At 51.6% G+C, this 15,652-nt stretch overlaps 1 protein-coding gene across 2 annotated transcripts in view; it reads left to right on the plus strand.

The window, feature by feature from the left end:
- Mad1l1 (mitotic arrest deficient 1 like 1) overlaps window positions 1-15,652 on the plus strand; it is a 317,552-nt gene that overhangs the window by 224,341 nt on the left and 77,559 nt on the right. For both annotated transcript variants that reach the window (XM_048436907.3, XM_085683370.2), the window contains one exon: window positions 9,515-9,722. In XM_048436907.3, coding sequence (XP_048292864.3) covers window positions 9,515-9,722 — 208 coding nt within the window. The remainder of the gene's footprint in view (window positions 1-9,514; window positions 9,723-15,652) is intronic.

The raw sequence follows: 15,652 nt of genomic DNA on the forward strand, positions 1-15,652 counted from the left end.
AAGTTCAGGGTCATCTTCCTGGCTTACATAGTGACGTCAAGGACAGCCTAGGCTACAGGAGACGGACTTTAAAAAAATGAGAGAGAAAATGAATTAGCTTTGTCTGACAGATACCCGGGAACAGGGAGAGAAGCCCCGCCATGCACATCAATATGCTAGGGCTGGTAACACTTGGGTCCCGCACTCACAGACGCCTGCTCATCCCTCATTGACCTTTGACCATCATCTCATAATTGATCCTGCTACTGCTGGTCCATGTCCCTGCAGCTTCCTGCCAGCCCTTACCAAGAACTGAGCTTGGGGGTGGACAGCAGCCAGTTACTGTGCAGAGCAGCTCATGAGAACAGAGACTACTTGCTTCCCAGAGTTTCTTCTGGCTGGTCCCAGCCTAGGGACACTGGGAATGACAGTCTAAGCTATGGCCCGATAGGCACAAACTGTACCCCCACTCCTCCTCCAAGAACAGTCTCCATTTCATGCCCACACCCTGACTGCTATTATAGAAGCCTAGGGTGACTAACTTGGTCACTGACATTGAGGCAGTTGTCATCTGTGGGTCACAAGGCTGAGACTGGGATCCTGAGGACTGGCCCAGGTCATAGCTGGTGGAGCTAGACCCAAAGTTGACGTCATCTGGGTCCCATATATTGGCTGCTTAACCCTAAGTGTTGCCTGTAGATCAGTTACTGAGCCTCAGCCTTCCTTCACCTACCCCTACCCTCTGTTTCTCTATTTGATTGGTAGTGTGCAGTGGGCTTGCAAGCCAGATGCAGAGAGGAAAGAGGAAGCACGGGTCCAGGAGCTTGGGACCACTCTTGATAACTCTCTGGCTTCTGCTGTGGCCTGTTATCCCTGAGCTTGTGTGTCACCTCCACAGTCCCAAGTCCTCTGACTGTCCTGCCCTGTGGTGACTGGTCCTGTTCACCAGCAAGTGTACAGCACTACATATCTTAGGTGGTCCCTTTCTACTGAACTGCTGCCACAGTCCCAGGGTCTTAATTTGGCTTTGCCAACTCTGGGGTTCTTTTGGCTTCTGAGCCTATCTGAAGCAAACTGGATCAGACCCAGCTTTTTGCTGAGAAAGTAAGGATGAACGAGGGAGCTAGTGACGCACAGGTGCCTCCAGGTGACAGAGGACCCTGGGACACAAATACCTGAGACCTGTGGCCACAAGTGTTCTGATGAGACTTGTTCCTTCCATTTGCTGCTGTCACCACTTCTGATGCCACTGGGTGGACAAGGACTGGTGGCCTTGCAAGGGCCTGGGTTTGTACCTGATCCTCGGTGTGGTGGGCATCCTTCAATTCTTAGGGGTGTCTAATGAAAACCTCAGGCTCATGGATAGTATGGTCAGTGAACCTGAAGATCACTGAGAGGTAGCCACCTGGGCATGCCTAACACGGGATTGGGGGTAGGCGCAGGCAGACAGGTGGTTATAGTCTAATTGGTTACAATGGGTTAAGTAATGCTACTAAGTTGCAATTAGCATTTTAGCTTTGGGAATGAGGAGGGACAGGTGGACAGGCAGACAGATCTTAAGGGTTGTGCTGGGTACAGGGATGGATTTGAAAACATTGGTTTGACTGACCCTTTGGCTTTTGACCCATGAGCCACCTAGGCAGCAGCTACCTACCCTAAAAAGCTGTTACAACAAACATGCTCACATCTACCCACCCTGTTGACTTTCCTAAGGACTTGGAGCCCCTCAGTGATACTCACAGCATAGTAACAAACCGGAGCCTGTAGAGGAAGCAACCCCGCGGACGTGTCTTAGAACATGAGGGTGTATTCGGAACTGTGTGATCACTGACTTCTGGGCTGGTCCGGCTCTCTGGCACTGCCAGGAGACCCAAGCAGAGCAGCTGAAGAAAGCTGACATTAGGCATCCTGCCTCTCTCCTTCTTCCTGAGCTCTGAGTGCCTGGACCAGGCCACTGGGTCTGTGCCTGAGAAAGTCAGAGACACCCCCTTCTCAGAGCTGCATGTTTAGGCATTGATGAATTGGTGTTTCCCAAGTCTGGTGCTGGAAGCCTGAAGTGCAGCCCTGGGCAGTCCAACAGGAGCCTGGGAGAACCTGCCCCAAGGGCGTCCTGTCCCAGTTATACAAGGCTAATCCCCACCCTCTGAAGTTCTTTCTTTTGTTGCTCAGCAAGCCCACCTAGCCCGGTGTTCAAGGATGATACACAGAGGAGGCTGAGATCTAGGGTGGGCAGCTCCCTAGGCTGTTTCCTGTAAGGGGGCAGGGAGTTGCTAACTTAGAAGCCACCAGCCCTGCCGTGGCTAAACAAGGCTTACCTGTAGCCCTCTGGGCCTATATCCTCAAGCCCAGCAGTCCAGCCTGGGGTCTGTGCTGGGTCAACACATCATGTCCTGTTTTCTGATCTACCAGGAGCCAGGCACCCGAGGGTGTCATATAAATAGCTCTGACCTCTGCTGGCTCAAGTGTTCCCATAGTCCTGTTCCTAGAGCTGCTTGGGGCAGGTCAGAAGTATGGCCCAACCTGGTCTCCTGAGCCAGCAAGTCCCACAAAGCTGGGTGGGGCAGGGGAGATCACGCAGTGACCACCTGAGGGCCCTGTGGTCCATACTTGTAGACTTTGCTTCTTCCTCGACCCAGCTCTGCCCCTGCTCCCAGACCCAGCAGTCCACCAGAAGCCTCACTCTTGCTATGGAGCCGCGGAGCTCAGCTGGGAGAGGTATTGATTTAGTTTTGAGTCGAGCGACTTATAAATATGCATGAGGATCGGCGGTTATTTAACTGTGCTTTTTAATTCTCCTCGCGTTGCTGCTTCTTTCCAGCAGGGTCTCTTGGTATGCGAGTCAGGCACCCAGTGGCAGGCGGCCTTGGCTCTTAGCTTGCTGCCTGGACCTTCCCTAGGGCAGCTGGACCCAGAGGAGGAGGCGAGGGGCAGCTGTCCTCCCGTGGGGACATAGATCTGGTTAAATTTTCATTATGCTTTTATTTATTACTTATTTTATGTGTCTATGTATATGAATATGCATGTACCATAGCATACGTGTATAAGGCAACCTGTGGGAATCACTTCTCTACTTCTCCCATATGGTTCCCAGGGATAGGACTCAGGTTTTCAGCATTAGAGACAAGTATATTTTGCCTTTGCCTACTGAGCCATCTCACTGGCTAGAAGGTTCTTTGTGTGTGTAGCTGTGTGTGTGTGTGTGTGTGTGTGTGTGTGTGTGTGTGTGTGCGCGCGCGTGCATGCCTGCTATGTGCTTATATATGCGATGTGGATACTTATAGGTGCCCATATTCGATCTCCTGCAACTGTGACCCATCTGGTGCAACTATTGGGATCCAAATTGGGTCCTCTGCAACATCAGTTGGAACTTGCTCTGTAGACGAGGCTGGCGTCAAACTCACAGAGATTGACCTGCCTCCTGAGTGCTGGAACTAAAGGCATGTACCACCACCGCCCAGCTGAAGAAAGGTTCTTAAAGACCAGATTCACTAGGACTGGGGAATTAGTTTAGTGAAAAAGACCCAAGTTCAAATCCCTAGCACACATATAAAATGCCAGGCGTGGCACATGCCTGTAACCTCAGCACTGGAGGGTGGAAACAGGCAGAGCTCAAGAGCTTGCTCGCTGTATAAAATGGTGAGCTTCTAGTTCAATGAAAAGATGCTATTTCAAGGCAATTAGGCTAAGAGCAGTAGAGGAGCTCCCCATGTCCAGCTCTAGCTTCCATATGTGCATGGGCCTATACATTTAACTGTATGCAGCACACTTGTACCTACCTATATATACCACATACAAAAAAGACCAAATTCACCATGTTCCTCCTCACAGAGGGAAACTGAGCCCTGGTGGCTAGGAGGTCCTGTGAAAGACCACCCATACATTAGTGGAAGAACATACTATATGAACAGAATCCACCAGATACTGGCCCACCCAGCCATGTGCCTCCTGATGGCTCTCTGAGTGGAGAGCAGTTGCTGGTCACTTGAGCTTACATGGGCTTGAACAACAGATAGAAAGTCACAGAGTGGACAGGGGGTGAGAAGAGTCACCTGTCTTTCCTGAAGTCCACACCATGCCCTGGAGGAGCCCCTGCACAGACTTGCCAGTGACCACTATCCACGGACCTGGCCAGGGGCCACCGAATGTCCCTGATGTTGCCACCCTCTTGCCTCACCCTCTGCCAGCTCCTGTGTGTCCATGGTCATTAGCAGAAAACGTCAGCTAGCTCGCTCAGCAAGTGAGATGTTTTTGTTTAGTCAATGATTGCATCGTGGCATCAAAGGAAGGTTCCAGAATTTTCCTTTTGAGATTCTTGTCAGTATCTCCACAGTTTCCTCAGCTGCGAATCAAACAAGGCAACAAATTTTAGCAGCAGATTACAGCCATTCTCCCCTTTCTTCCTCAAAGCTGTCAGCCTGCAGCAGACTCAGCGATGTTGCTCACTCGCTCCCATCTGCTTGTCTCGCATGCTTCTCCGGCCCCCTAGATGGGGCTCCTTCATATTGGCGCGGATGCCCTGGTCTGCAACAGGCAGTGGGTGTACCTGGGGAGGAAGCAGAGCTAAGCCAGTGCCAAGACAGGATCTGGTGCCGTGGACATAAGCCTGGCCCGTCTTTTCTTCTCAAGTGGTCTCTGTTGCATCGGCTGTAGATGGAGGGCACTTGGCTGCCTGGCTCCTAAAGTGCTCAAACATGCCCAGGCACAGAAGCACACATATCTAACAATCCCCTCTCGGTAGGTGGACTGACACATTTTTAGAAGGCACTGACCTGGTTCTGAGGCCTATCGCACCCCCTCTTTGCAGCAAAGCGTATCTGATGGTAGTAGTAGCGCATCTCTCTCTGGTAGTCTTGATGCTGCAGTAGCCTTAACATAGATGACACTCGCACAGCTTACCTCCTGCACCTTGTGGCCACCCCACCGTTGCCGCTTAGCTTCCCTTCTCAGACCAAGCCCTGGAACCCCTTTCCTTCAGCCCTGCCACATGACTTGGGCACAGAAACCTAGGTACTGGATGCCAAGTGCGAGCACCCAGGACTGCAGACCCAGGTGATGCCCTTGTCTCTGCCTCGTCCATTTATGTGATGTATGTAGATGCTGCTACTTCCCCTGCAGCCCTTGCCTCTCCAGGTGGCTGTTTCGGGACAAGAGTTCTTCAATTGGGATTGCTCTGCCTGCATCAGTGGCCCGTATCTACTCAGGAGCAGAGATGTTGCATTGTCACAGGATGGAGGCGGGGCCATTTCTCTGGGCCTCTTGACTCTTTATGCTTCAATTGGTGATCTGATTTCTGAGCCTGTGAAATACATTCTGGCCCGAGAAATGTTCTATTTGTTAAGCATTCATTCAGTAGACTCTGTGCCATAGCAGACACATTATCAGTACCAGCAGCACTGGGAGGAACAAGACAGACAGCCCTGTCCTCACGGAGCTGACCTCTGCTAGGGGACAGCTAATAAAACAAGTGTTTAAGATGACGCAGTGTGTCATAAGGTGCAGGTGCTGCGGAGAGGGGACGGCGGGGGTAGTGATGGGCTGTCACTTGTTGCCTGTCAGTTCGTAGCTGGGTACTTGTTTTGAGTAGGCACTGAGGCATCGCTGTGACTTCATGCTCAACAGTGTGAGACAGTGTCTTGTCTTAGCATTCCTCATGGCAGGAGAGTCTCAGGCTGGACAGACTCAGCTGTGCTGATTGCCTCCTTCCTCCCCAAAGTTGATCTCTCTCTCTCTCTCTCTCTCTCTCTCTCACACACACACACACACACACACACACACACACACACACACACGCACACACACACTCACGCTCATTATGTAGCCCTGTCTGTCCTGGAACTATGTAGACCAGGTTGACTTCAAACACCTAGAGGCCCTCCTGCTTCTGCCTCCTGAGTGCTGTGATAAAAGCATATACCAGCGTACCCAGCTCTCCCCAGGAGTTGGTGGTGTCTTCTGTATTGAATGCTCAGTATGGGGCTGTGGGAGCTGTTCCAGGCCACAGTCAGCCCTCATCTCAGCTTGAGATTCCTCAGCCCCAGCCTGTAAGCCTGTATAGCACACAGACTAAGTTTTGAGTTATGGTTTTTAAAGTCTTTAAAAGGAAAAATCATGAACATCTTAGGCCACACGAAAATCTCTATGTTTGGGTGAGCGTGGTTTCATTGGCACACATGACACTCCTCCCTTGCCAGTTCCCACGCCTGAAGTCTGTGGCTCTTTTCTCGCTGAGCTACCCAGTGGGCACTGGGACAGGCGAGCAGCTCTGAAGCCGCCTGGCTCCACAGGCAGTGTCAGGCTGGGCTCCAATTCCCTGCCCTGCTCCTAGTGCTTGGCCTGGGAAAGGAAACCGAGGTACTTGTCCAGCCCCAGGGCTGTCACAGCAGGCGTGGGTGATGGATTTCACATGCTTGGTTATCTCCCCGACTGGTGAAATTGCACGGAATAACAGACTGTTGAAATTGCACAAGTAACATCCTTTCAACCCGAAAGCCAGGGAGTCCGCTTTCCAGGAGCCTCTTCATCCCCAGGGCTTTACAAGGTTCTCTCGCAGGAAACCACCAGGCTGCTCCCCCTCCCTCCCTCTCCCCAGCTCTGACTAGTGGCCTCTTCCTTCCCCTCCCCCTGATGAGAATATACTCAGGATATGGCCTGGGAAACCAAGTTTGCAAGCCCTACTGCTCTCTGCGGGTGGCTCTGAGCACTTTCTACTCCCCATTTCCCCCCACCCCGTGCTTACCAAACACACACACCCATCTTAGAAGACTGTAGGCTGGCAGTTTGCTTGTGTGAAGACTCTTACTGTTCTTCTCCTGCCCGCGCTCCCTCCCACCCTGCTGTCCCCAGAAGCGTATCTGGAGGGGTGTGGCCTGGGTGAGGTACCCCAGGTATAACCCATACTGCCCTTTGGTGATATAGAAGGGCAGTGGCCTATGACAACTTATTTCATGGGATGTCGAGGCTTCTTGAGCACAGGCTGCCTCACTAATGTGAATCGCCCAGCTTCTCTGCCCAGTGTATCCAGTGGTCTGAATGGGTGGGCTGTTTCCCCTGCTTCCTCAGCAGACATCATGGGAGGGTGGACTAAGGCCAGAGAAGCCAGGAAACCCTTATATGTTTATCACTAAAAGACCTCTTAGATCTTTCAAGGCCTGCTGAAGTCATCCCCAGGACCACACTGGGTGATGGTGTGTATGGACAGGGAGATCAGTGTCTCTTGCTGAGCAGCTACTGCACCTGGGTCCTGAGGATTGGATCCCAGGCCCAGCAGCATAGGGCTTGTCACGGGCCAGTTCTCTGCCTCCCAGTCCCTCGAAGAGATCTCCACACCTCCATCCCGCGCTCTGTAGCAGCCCTATTACATACCCAAGAGTAGGGGCATCTGAGGAGAGGTCGGTCAGAGAAGACAACTAACTTCTTGTGTGACTTCCTGAGTCACCTCAGGTCCCACAGAACTTGTCTTGGACACAGTTCAGGAAGTGCAGGAGGTACGTGAGTCCCTTTGCTGTGTGGTACAGTGTAGTCCCCACACCACTGGCCACTCAGTGCCCGGCCAGAATGGACTACTCTTCTGCATGGGATGCCTGCTTCACTCTGGGCATGTGGCCTGCATTGACTGCGGGATAGGCTTTCCTGATGGCTCGTGTGTATACCATTCTATGCCCATTGGCTCTTTGGGTTCCATCTGTTAAAGTCCCTGTTCATGCGTCTTGCCCATTTTTCAGTGGCTGATATTTTGATGACTTTTGAGTTGCGAATGACGTCTAGCTGTGAACTGACCAGGCAGATGAACTTTGAAGGGCAGCTCCGCCCTGATGTTCATCCCTTCCCTGGGGCCCAGAGGACGTTCAAGCATACTGTGTGCTTCTTCCTGCCCCCCCCCCAAGTCCTATTTTTTTTTCCTTTGCCTTTTTGCTACAGGGTCTCACTATGTAACCCAGATTAACCCATGATTCTCAAACTCATAATTCCCCTGCCGCAACTTCCGTTTGTTTCTCTCGTGTCAGTGCATCCTCCGGCAGTGCTTTCTCACTTCCTTACTTTTGGGCGCTGGAGGGACGACTGGAGAGCACCTATGTGGTGCTTTACAACTGGACCTCCAGTTCCAGGGGCCCAACGCCCTCTTCTGACCTCTATGAACATCAGGCATTCATGTAGTGCACCTAATGTACTACAGGAAAAACACTCATAAAATAAATAAATATATATTTTTTTTAAATATTGCCTTTTATATCTTGACTTGCCTTCCCTGGAATTGGCGTCTGGGTGTAGTGAGAGATAGATATCATAGAGGCATCCTGACCACCCTCTCTCCAGTGCCGCTCAGCCTCAGTCACTGCTTCTGGAGCATGCTGAGACAGCTACTAGAATCAGCCACACTGCTCTTCTGTGGTTGTCCCTGGCTATGGGGAGCAATGACAGGTGGGTGCCACTCATGGGCACTGTTAGCTGTAGGCACCAGAGTGAGGTCTGTGGGAACTCTCCTTCCTGCAGTCATAGATCCTCTGTAAATCTAAAGCCGTTCTAGAGAGCAAAGGCACTCTTCTTTTGTTCATTTTTGGGCTTCCTTCTCACAGACCTCTTGTTGAGAGGGGTAGATGACAGACCTCACAGGATAAACATTGTGAGCCTGATTACTCATCAGGATCGGGGGGCAGGGGTGACTGTAAATGCAGCAGGTTACACATGGTAGGCAGGTGCTCTACCACTGAGCCACACCCCCAGCCCCTCACTGGGGATTCTAGGCAGGTGCTCTACCACTGAGCCACACCCCAGCCCCTCACTGGGGGATTCTAGGCAGGTGCTCTTCCACTGAGCCACACCCCAGCCCTTACTGGGGGATTCTAGGCAGGTGCTCTTCCACTGAGCCACACCCCAGCCCCTCACTGGGGGATTCTAGGCAGGGGCTCTACCACTGAGCCACATCCCAGCCCCTCACTGGGGGATTCTAGGCAGGGGCTCTACCACTGAGCCATATCCTATCCCCTTACTGCTGGGTTTTCCTAAGTGTTGTACCACTGAGCCTCATCTCCAGTTCTTTTTCCTTTGAGACAGGATCTTGACAAATAGCTCAGACTGCTCCTTACTCAGTCTATGGCCCTAACTGGCCTAATGTGTAGAATTCTTCCTCAGCCTACTGTGTAGCTGGGATTACAAGCCTGTGCCTCTCATTCCTTCTGGAACTTGGCATTGAACTTGGGATTTAGGTAGACTGAGCAGGGAATTGGCGTGCCGGAGCACCTGTGGTGGCCCTAGGGGAGGAAGACTGCTTTGCTTGTCATCTGTACTAGTTCAGTCACTTGTCAGGCTGAGTGGCCTCTGTGCTCCCAGAGACCAGAATCCAGATTGGGAAGGGGCACGCGCTCCTGCACACACTGGACAGAGGTGCTGAGATGGCTGTCGCAGCTGCTGCCACCCCCCACCCGTGTTCCACCAAAAGCTCCTTCCCCAGCTGCCTGGATGGATGCTCCTCGCTTGTGCTCTGCTCTCGAGCTCCTCATCCACACCCAGTGACCCCGTGCTGTGCTCACTCCTCCAGGGTGACTACAACCAGAGTCGAACCAAAGTGCTCCACATGAGCTTGAACCCAACCAGCATGGCCAGACAGCGTCAGCGTGAGGACCATGACCGGTTGCAGGGGGAGTGCGAGCGACTTCGGGGACTCGTGCATGCCCTGGAGAGAGGGGGCCCCATCCCTGCTGATCTGGAGGCTGCCTCAAGCCTACCCTCATCTAAGGAGGTGGCAGGTAGGTGCCCTCACCTAGCCCTCTGGTCTCTGGAGAGAAATCCACATAGGGCATCTGGGCTGAGTGGATGGACAGAGCCCACTGGCCCTTGCAGCCAACTGAGACATATTGCTTCCTTGCAGGCTTCACAAACAGGGTTAGTCATCCAAGTTTGCAAGCAGCTAAGATCTTCTCAGACCCCCCAAAACAAATTAATACCATTTATCAGTTTATATGTGGCCCATTAATCATGAGTAAATCCAATCCTCCAAGAAAACAGGGCCATCGTTCACTGGCCTAAGTACACGTCACAGAGCCCAGGGCCCTTTGCAACCAGGCCCTAGATTCCAGGGAAGAGCAAAGCTAACTAACTCAGGCCGTGACTTTCACCGCCCCCTCCAGTCTGTAAATCAGGGTGACAACCATCAGAACATGTACCTGTCATCCCTGATGCATTGTAGTGGCCACTGACATCAGTCACTGAGCCTCAGTGAGCATGACAACCCTGAGATCCTGCCCCAGCTGCTTTGCTCTGTAGCTGTGACTTGCAAACTTGTGTGTGCAAGCGAGGGGTTTGTTCTCAGCCTGGATGGGGAGGGAACCGGGACAAGGGCATCTGGAGGCAGGTCCTGCAGCAACCCTGCCTACCCTGAGACCACTCTTGTCTCCTAACCCTTAGGGACAGTTCAGGTCACATGTGCTGTGCTGAGGCTATGGGCCACTGTTGTCTGGGGTTTATGTCTCGTTTGTGGTTTTCAACTACTTTTCATCCTGTGAAGCACTCCTGTTTCCTTTCTGTGTACTTGTGTGTCATCTGGTCCTGTGGAGGCACTTGGCATTTCCAGTGAGAGTCCTTGAGCCAGGGAGGGTGGAGCTGTCATCAGAGAGTCCTTCCTGCAGTGTGGATCTCAGTGTGGAGTGGCAGAGACAGGTCCTTCTGGTCTCTCATTCCTGCATTCGTGTTCTGTCTTCCTTCTGGTTGTTGCATGTGCCCTGGGCCTTCATGGAGGGTTCCTGAGACAGTGTTACACAGAACCTAGGGACCCTGAGATGGTTGAAGGCATGCAACAGGGACCTGCTACCCTGAGGACCCAGAGTCTGAGCAGGAATGGCTGGTACACCCTCCCTTATGCCTCTGTTGGTCTGAGGGGCTGTGAGCAGCAAGCAGTACTTTGGGGCTCCACACAGAGTGCCACAGTGTGACCATAGAGAAGGTCCTCCATATGACTTGTCATTGTCATCTGCATTATTACCCACAGGCTTATTGTCTGGCTATAGGAACCCCTGTCAGCCTCAGGTGCACTGGTTTGACAGGTCTCCAGTTTGTCAGTGTCCTCTGTGAGTCCAGCTGTTCCTGTGTTGCTGTTGGTGTCATCTGTGAGTGGCAGATAGGATGGGTCAGGACCCTGTGCCTCTCAGGAGCTCAGAAGACCATGTTGGCTTACACTGTTGTTCTTCTCATGAGCAGTGTCAGAGGTGTGTGTGTGTGTGTGTGTGTGTGTGTGTGTATGAAGTGCATATCCTTTTTGCCCACTCCTTCACCTCTACCCTTCTCCCATGTCAAGTTTTCAGACTGAAGGAACTTAACATTGACCCTCTTAAGTCCCGTGTGTCTGTTTTTCTGTACACCAGAGTGTGCAGATATGTAAAAGTGTACAACCTAGTCTCGAGCCCGGTTCCCTTGGGTCTCAGACCACTTGCTCTCTCCAGTAGAGTGGAAAGGAGCTCTAGCAGCCCTGAGCTTCCAGGCTACAGCCATTACACTACTGAACTTTCCACATCACCAGCATTGGCAGGCAGATGGAGGAGACCTCTGCAACAGATGTGCCCACCTGCCATCTCAGGAGCACAGAATCCAGCTGGGCTGTGTAGGGAGACAGTTCAGGGGTTTTCTGGCTCCTCCTGAAAAAAGCTGACCCAGGGACCAAAGCCCAGCCTCCCATTGCTTCCCTGTCTCCACGTGTGGTCCTCTGCTATCTGTGGCCCCTGCCAGCGAGCTGGTTAATTGCAGCTTAATTAGGCATGCATTTAAATTAAAACAACCTCATCTCGTCAGAGTGACACATTGGAGGTGATCAAATTTGTCACTGCTTGGCTGGGCCCAGCGGATCCCAGAGGTGTCTCTGGGGAAGAGGGAAAGGAAGCTGGCTTGTGTCACATTTTTCTTTATCCTCAGCGTTTCTGTCCTAGAAGTGAAGGTTCTCTCCAGGGCCTAGTTTGGGGCTTTGGGACGGGGTATGGATTAACTCAGGTTCTTCCTCTGTAGCTCAGATTGGCCCTGAACTCTCCATTCTCCTGTTTCAGCCTCCTAAGTGCTATAATTAAAAGCATGCACCATTAAGCCCGACTGAAGTTGAGGATTAAGCACTTGACACTTGGGCCTGAGGCACCATGAGCTGCTACACTCTGCTTGGGCCATGTGTCTTCAGGGTCGCTACTGTTCCAGCCTTGATTCATGTATTCTTCACACCAATGGCCCTGACCCTGGTACCTAGGTCAGCTGTGGTGGCGAGGGAGGCTCAGGGATGCCCAGTGCTCTCAAGCTGAAACCAGCTTGGCAGCTTTACTTGACTTACAGGCTAGTCTCAGTCCCTGCTCTCTTTGGGAGGACTGCACCTCCCAGGCCTTGGTCTACTCAGAAGTAACTAGGATACAAGCATGGTCTCCGAGTAGCTGAAATGAGAAAGGAGATGTGGGGACTTTGTCTCAGGTGTCCCCACACAGCTGTTCACGGCATCCTGTTCTGGGGAGATGTCAGCCGTTTGTTTTGAGCCTTGGAACCAGTGTTGCAGGTCTATAGAATGGTGCTGGCTGAGCAGGTACATCCCCGATGCAGTCCCCACAGCCCCCATTCTCATGTAGAACAGCAAAGTATCGTTGCTGTATATGGGCTCTGTGTCAGGGACACAGGAGAACCATATTTTAAAAAACTCAAAACAAAACAAAACCTGTCATTGTTTTAAAAATAAATGTATTAGTTTTCAACAAGCCCCAACAATACTTGGTATGCTGTAGAAATTATGAAATTCAGAGCATGGTACCTTAAATAAAGTTTTATTGAAACTTGACCATCCTGTTGTTAGTAATGTCCACAGCAACAGGAATTAAGCTCCCAGACACTAATAGAGGTGCCTCCTAGAATCCCCCAGTGAGGGACTGGGGTGTGGCTCAGTGTTAGAGCCCCTGCCTAGAATCCCCCAGCGACGGGCTGGGAACATGGCTCAGTGGTAGAGCGTCTGTCTAGCTGTGGTTGAAGGCCCTGGGTTGAGCCCCAGTACTTGGGGGCTGGAAGGACTTCTTAATTAAAAGTGGTGAAATGGATGAGTCTGAAGTTTAACCTTTCTAAACAACATCATCTCTTCTTAAAAATAACCCTCAAAGTTACGCCCGACACAAACAACGTAAGGGATGTAGTTATCAGGTGACAATTCTGACAGGAGGAAGCAAAGCTCTCTCCCTACTCATTAGTCAAAGAAACACGCATTCGCAGGAGACACTCTGCTATCTTGTTTCTTAGGGCTCATGTACTAAAGGAACAGTTCGGGCTGTTCATATCTGTATGGCACTGCTGTGTATGGTGGCCCAGTCAAGACTCCCACAGTTCTCTCACCAATATTGAGTCATCTTCTCCCCTAGTTCCTGGAGGGCCACCAGCCTGGCCTGTCCCTTCCTGTGCCTAGAGCCTTGTCTCCAGCATGGCACCCAGCCTCCTGCACCTGGCCGAACCCTCAGGATTTAATTGACTCACTAAGTTAGTCCCTCATTGGGTGATGCTCCACAGTATTCGCTCCTCGTGCTCCTGAGTTAACCCTGGTGACGCTGTGGGGGATGGAGTGAGCACAGTGCTGTCATCTCCCTTGAACCTGAGGAAAGCATGGCACCAACTGCTTGTTAACCCCCAAGGAGGAGGCTGGAGTCACCCAGGGTACCCTGCCAGGCCCTCAGTGTAGCCCACTGTTGAACCATGTAACTGGGTGCATGTTCTGTTAGACTTGTGCTACGGACGGATTGCATTTAGGAAGAGTGAACAGATAGAGGTTTGAAATGCTTATGGCTACATTTAATAATGCACACACATACTTGTTCAAGTGGAGTGAGCCCACCATGGACACAGGGAACAAGGTCAGCCTCCCGAGGATTTCAGGGAGACCTAGGGAAGGAACCCTAGATAATCACTGAAGGCTGTAGAGCAGGGGTGTAGCTTGACTACCACCCAGGGCACACGGTGCCCTTGAATCCAGTGTCAGGAAGCCCAAGAAGCTCGACAAGACTCCAGAGTCTACCTGCTGGAAGGTGCTCTGACTGCTGTTGAACCCCAGAAATCAACATTCTGCATAGAACCTAAAAGGGCCTCATGTCTCCTCACATGCCATCAACACAAGGGCTTTCAAGGAGCCAGGAAAGTAGACCACCAGGATGACAGCCATAGGAGCTGGCCCACAGTGACCAGCATTATTATCATCATAAAGTCCACAGGCATACGCACTGCCAGGGACTGGGAATGCCTGTCTTTCTGTAGTCATGTCCCTGCTAGGGTGCTTTATCAGAGCCACGGACATAAAGCTGGGACAAATAGCAACTGCTCAGAATGTTCTTAAGTAAGAAACAAAGCACTTCCCAGTCTATACTTGGTATTAACAATGGTTACTGGGTCGGTTGTCGTTCACACCTGTAATTCCAGCACTCAGAGCCCCCAAGTTTCAGATATCCTGAGCTACAGAGTGAAATCCTTATCAAATAAAAGGGAAAAAGAGACACAGAAAAGGAAAAAGTCAGAATTGTGAGATAATGAAACAGAGACAAACAGAACCCACGAAAACCAGTCTCTCTTGTTAATGCACATGGAATGAGCAGTAAGTCCTTGGGGACCGTCTGACAGACGGCACCAGGACAACTCTCTGGTGATCTGGACAAAGATGGATTTAGGCCTCCACTCTGAACCCACACAGCGAAGAGACTATGGAGGGAGGGTCTGCAACTTCAAACAGAAGGAATCAGCTGGCACAGCCCAGAAGCAAATAGGCGTATTTATCAACTCACTAAGGAACCTTCGAAGCCTGAGCCAGGCCTGTTGGTGCAGGCTGTCACCACAGCCACTTGCGAGGCAGAAGCAGTGGGGAGCTCAAGTTGAAGGCCATTTGGGGCGACTTCGTGAGATACTGTCTCCCTACAGTGAGCTCTTACAGCAAGATGGGAACTGGAGGCTGAGCCTCTTAGGCTGCTCACAGGCCAGCTAGCCTGCGTACTCACTGGTGAGCAGAGACCCTCCCTCAGACTGGCGGAAGGTGATGACCAGCACAGAGATGGTCCTCTGACCTTCACGAGTGCATTATGACATGTGCCTGTGCACACAAGCACATTCTCACACACATCATACATATGTATATCACACACGTTTTACATACATGTAAACATACACATCATACACACATCACATACATGTCTGTACATACAAAGTTTGTTTGGTTTTTTTTTTTTTAAGAAGAATCATGGGATTTAACTGCTGACTTAATAGGCTGAGAGAGGCTCTCACACTCTGCCTCGGGTCATTCACACATTCACAAGCTAGTCCCCTCCCCAACCCAGAAGCTCAGGGGCCAGTGTGGAAGATAGTTCCTGAGTGGAAACAAAGGAATGGCTTCAAAGGGGATTCCCTACAGCTGAGGGCTGACTACAGGACCAGCCCTGGATGGGAGTCAGGTCTGGAACTCCCACAGGGAACATGGGCATGGAACCCTGAAGGGTCAGGCTTCTTGTCCCGGGTCAAGTAGAGCTGAAAGGTGTCCATCTAATGAGCATGGCCTTGGCAGCAGGTAGAGGGAGTGAGGGCCTAAAATTGGGGTGAAGGGGCTGAGGCTGTGCTCCTCCCGAGAGTCCTCATCCCCAGCCTGTCTCCCAGCTGCTCGAGGGACTGTGACTTGTGGTCGAGAACTGCCCTGGGCAGCGTCGAT

This window comes from Myodes glareolus, chromosome 2 (assembly GCF_982192425.1).
Source record: "Myodes glareolus chromosome 2, mMyoGla1.1, whole genome shotgun sequence".
Lineage (NCBI taxonomy): Eukaryota > Metazoa > Chordata > Mammalia > Rodentia > Cricetidae > Myodes > Myodes glareolus.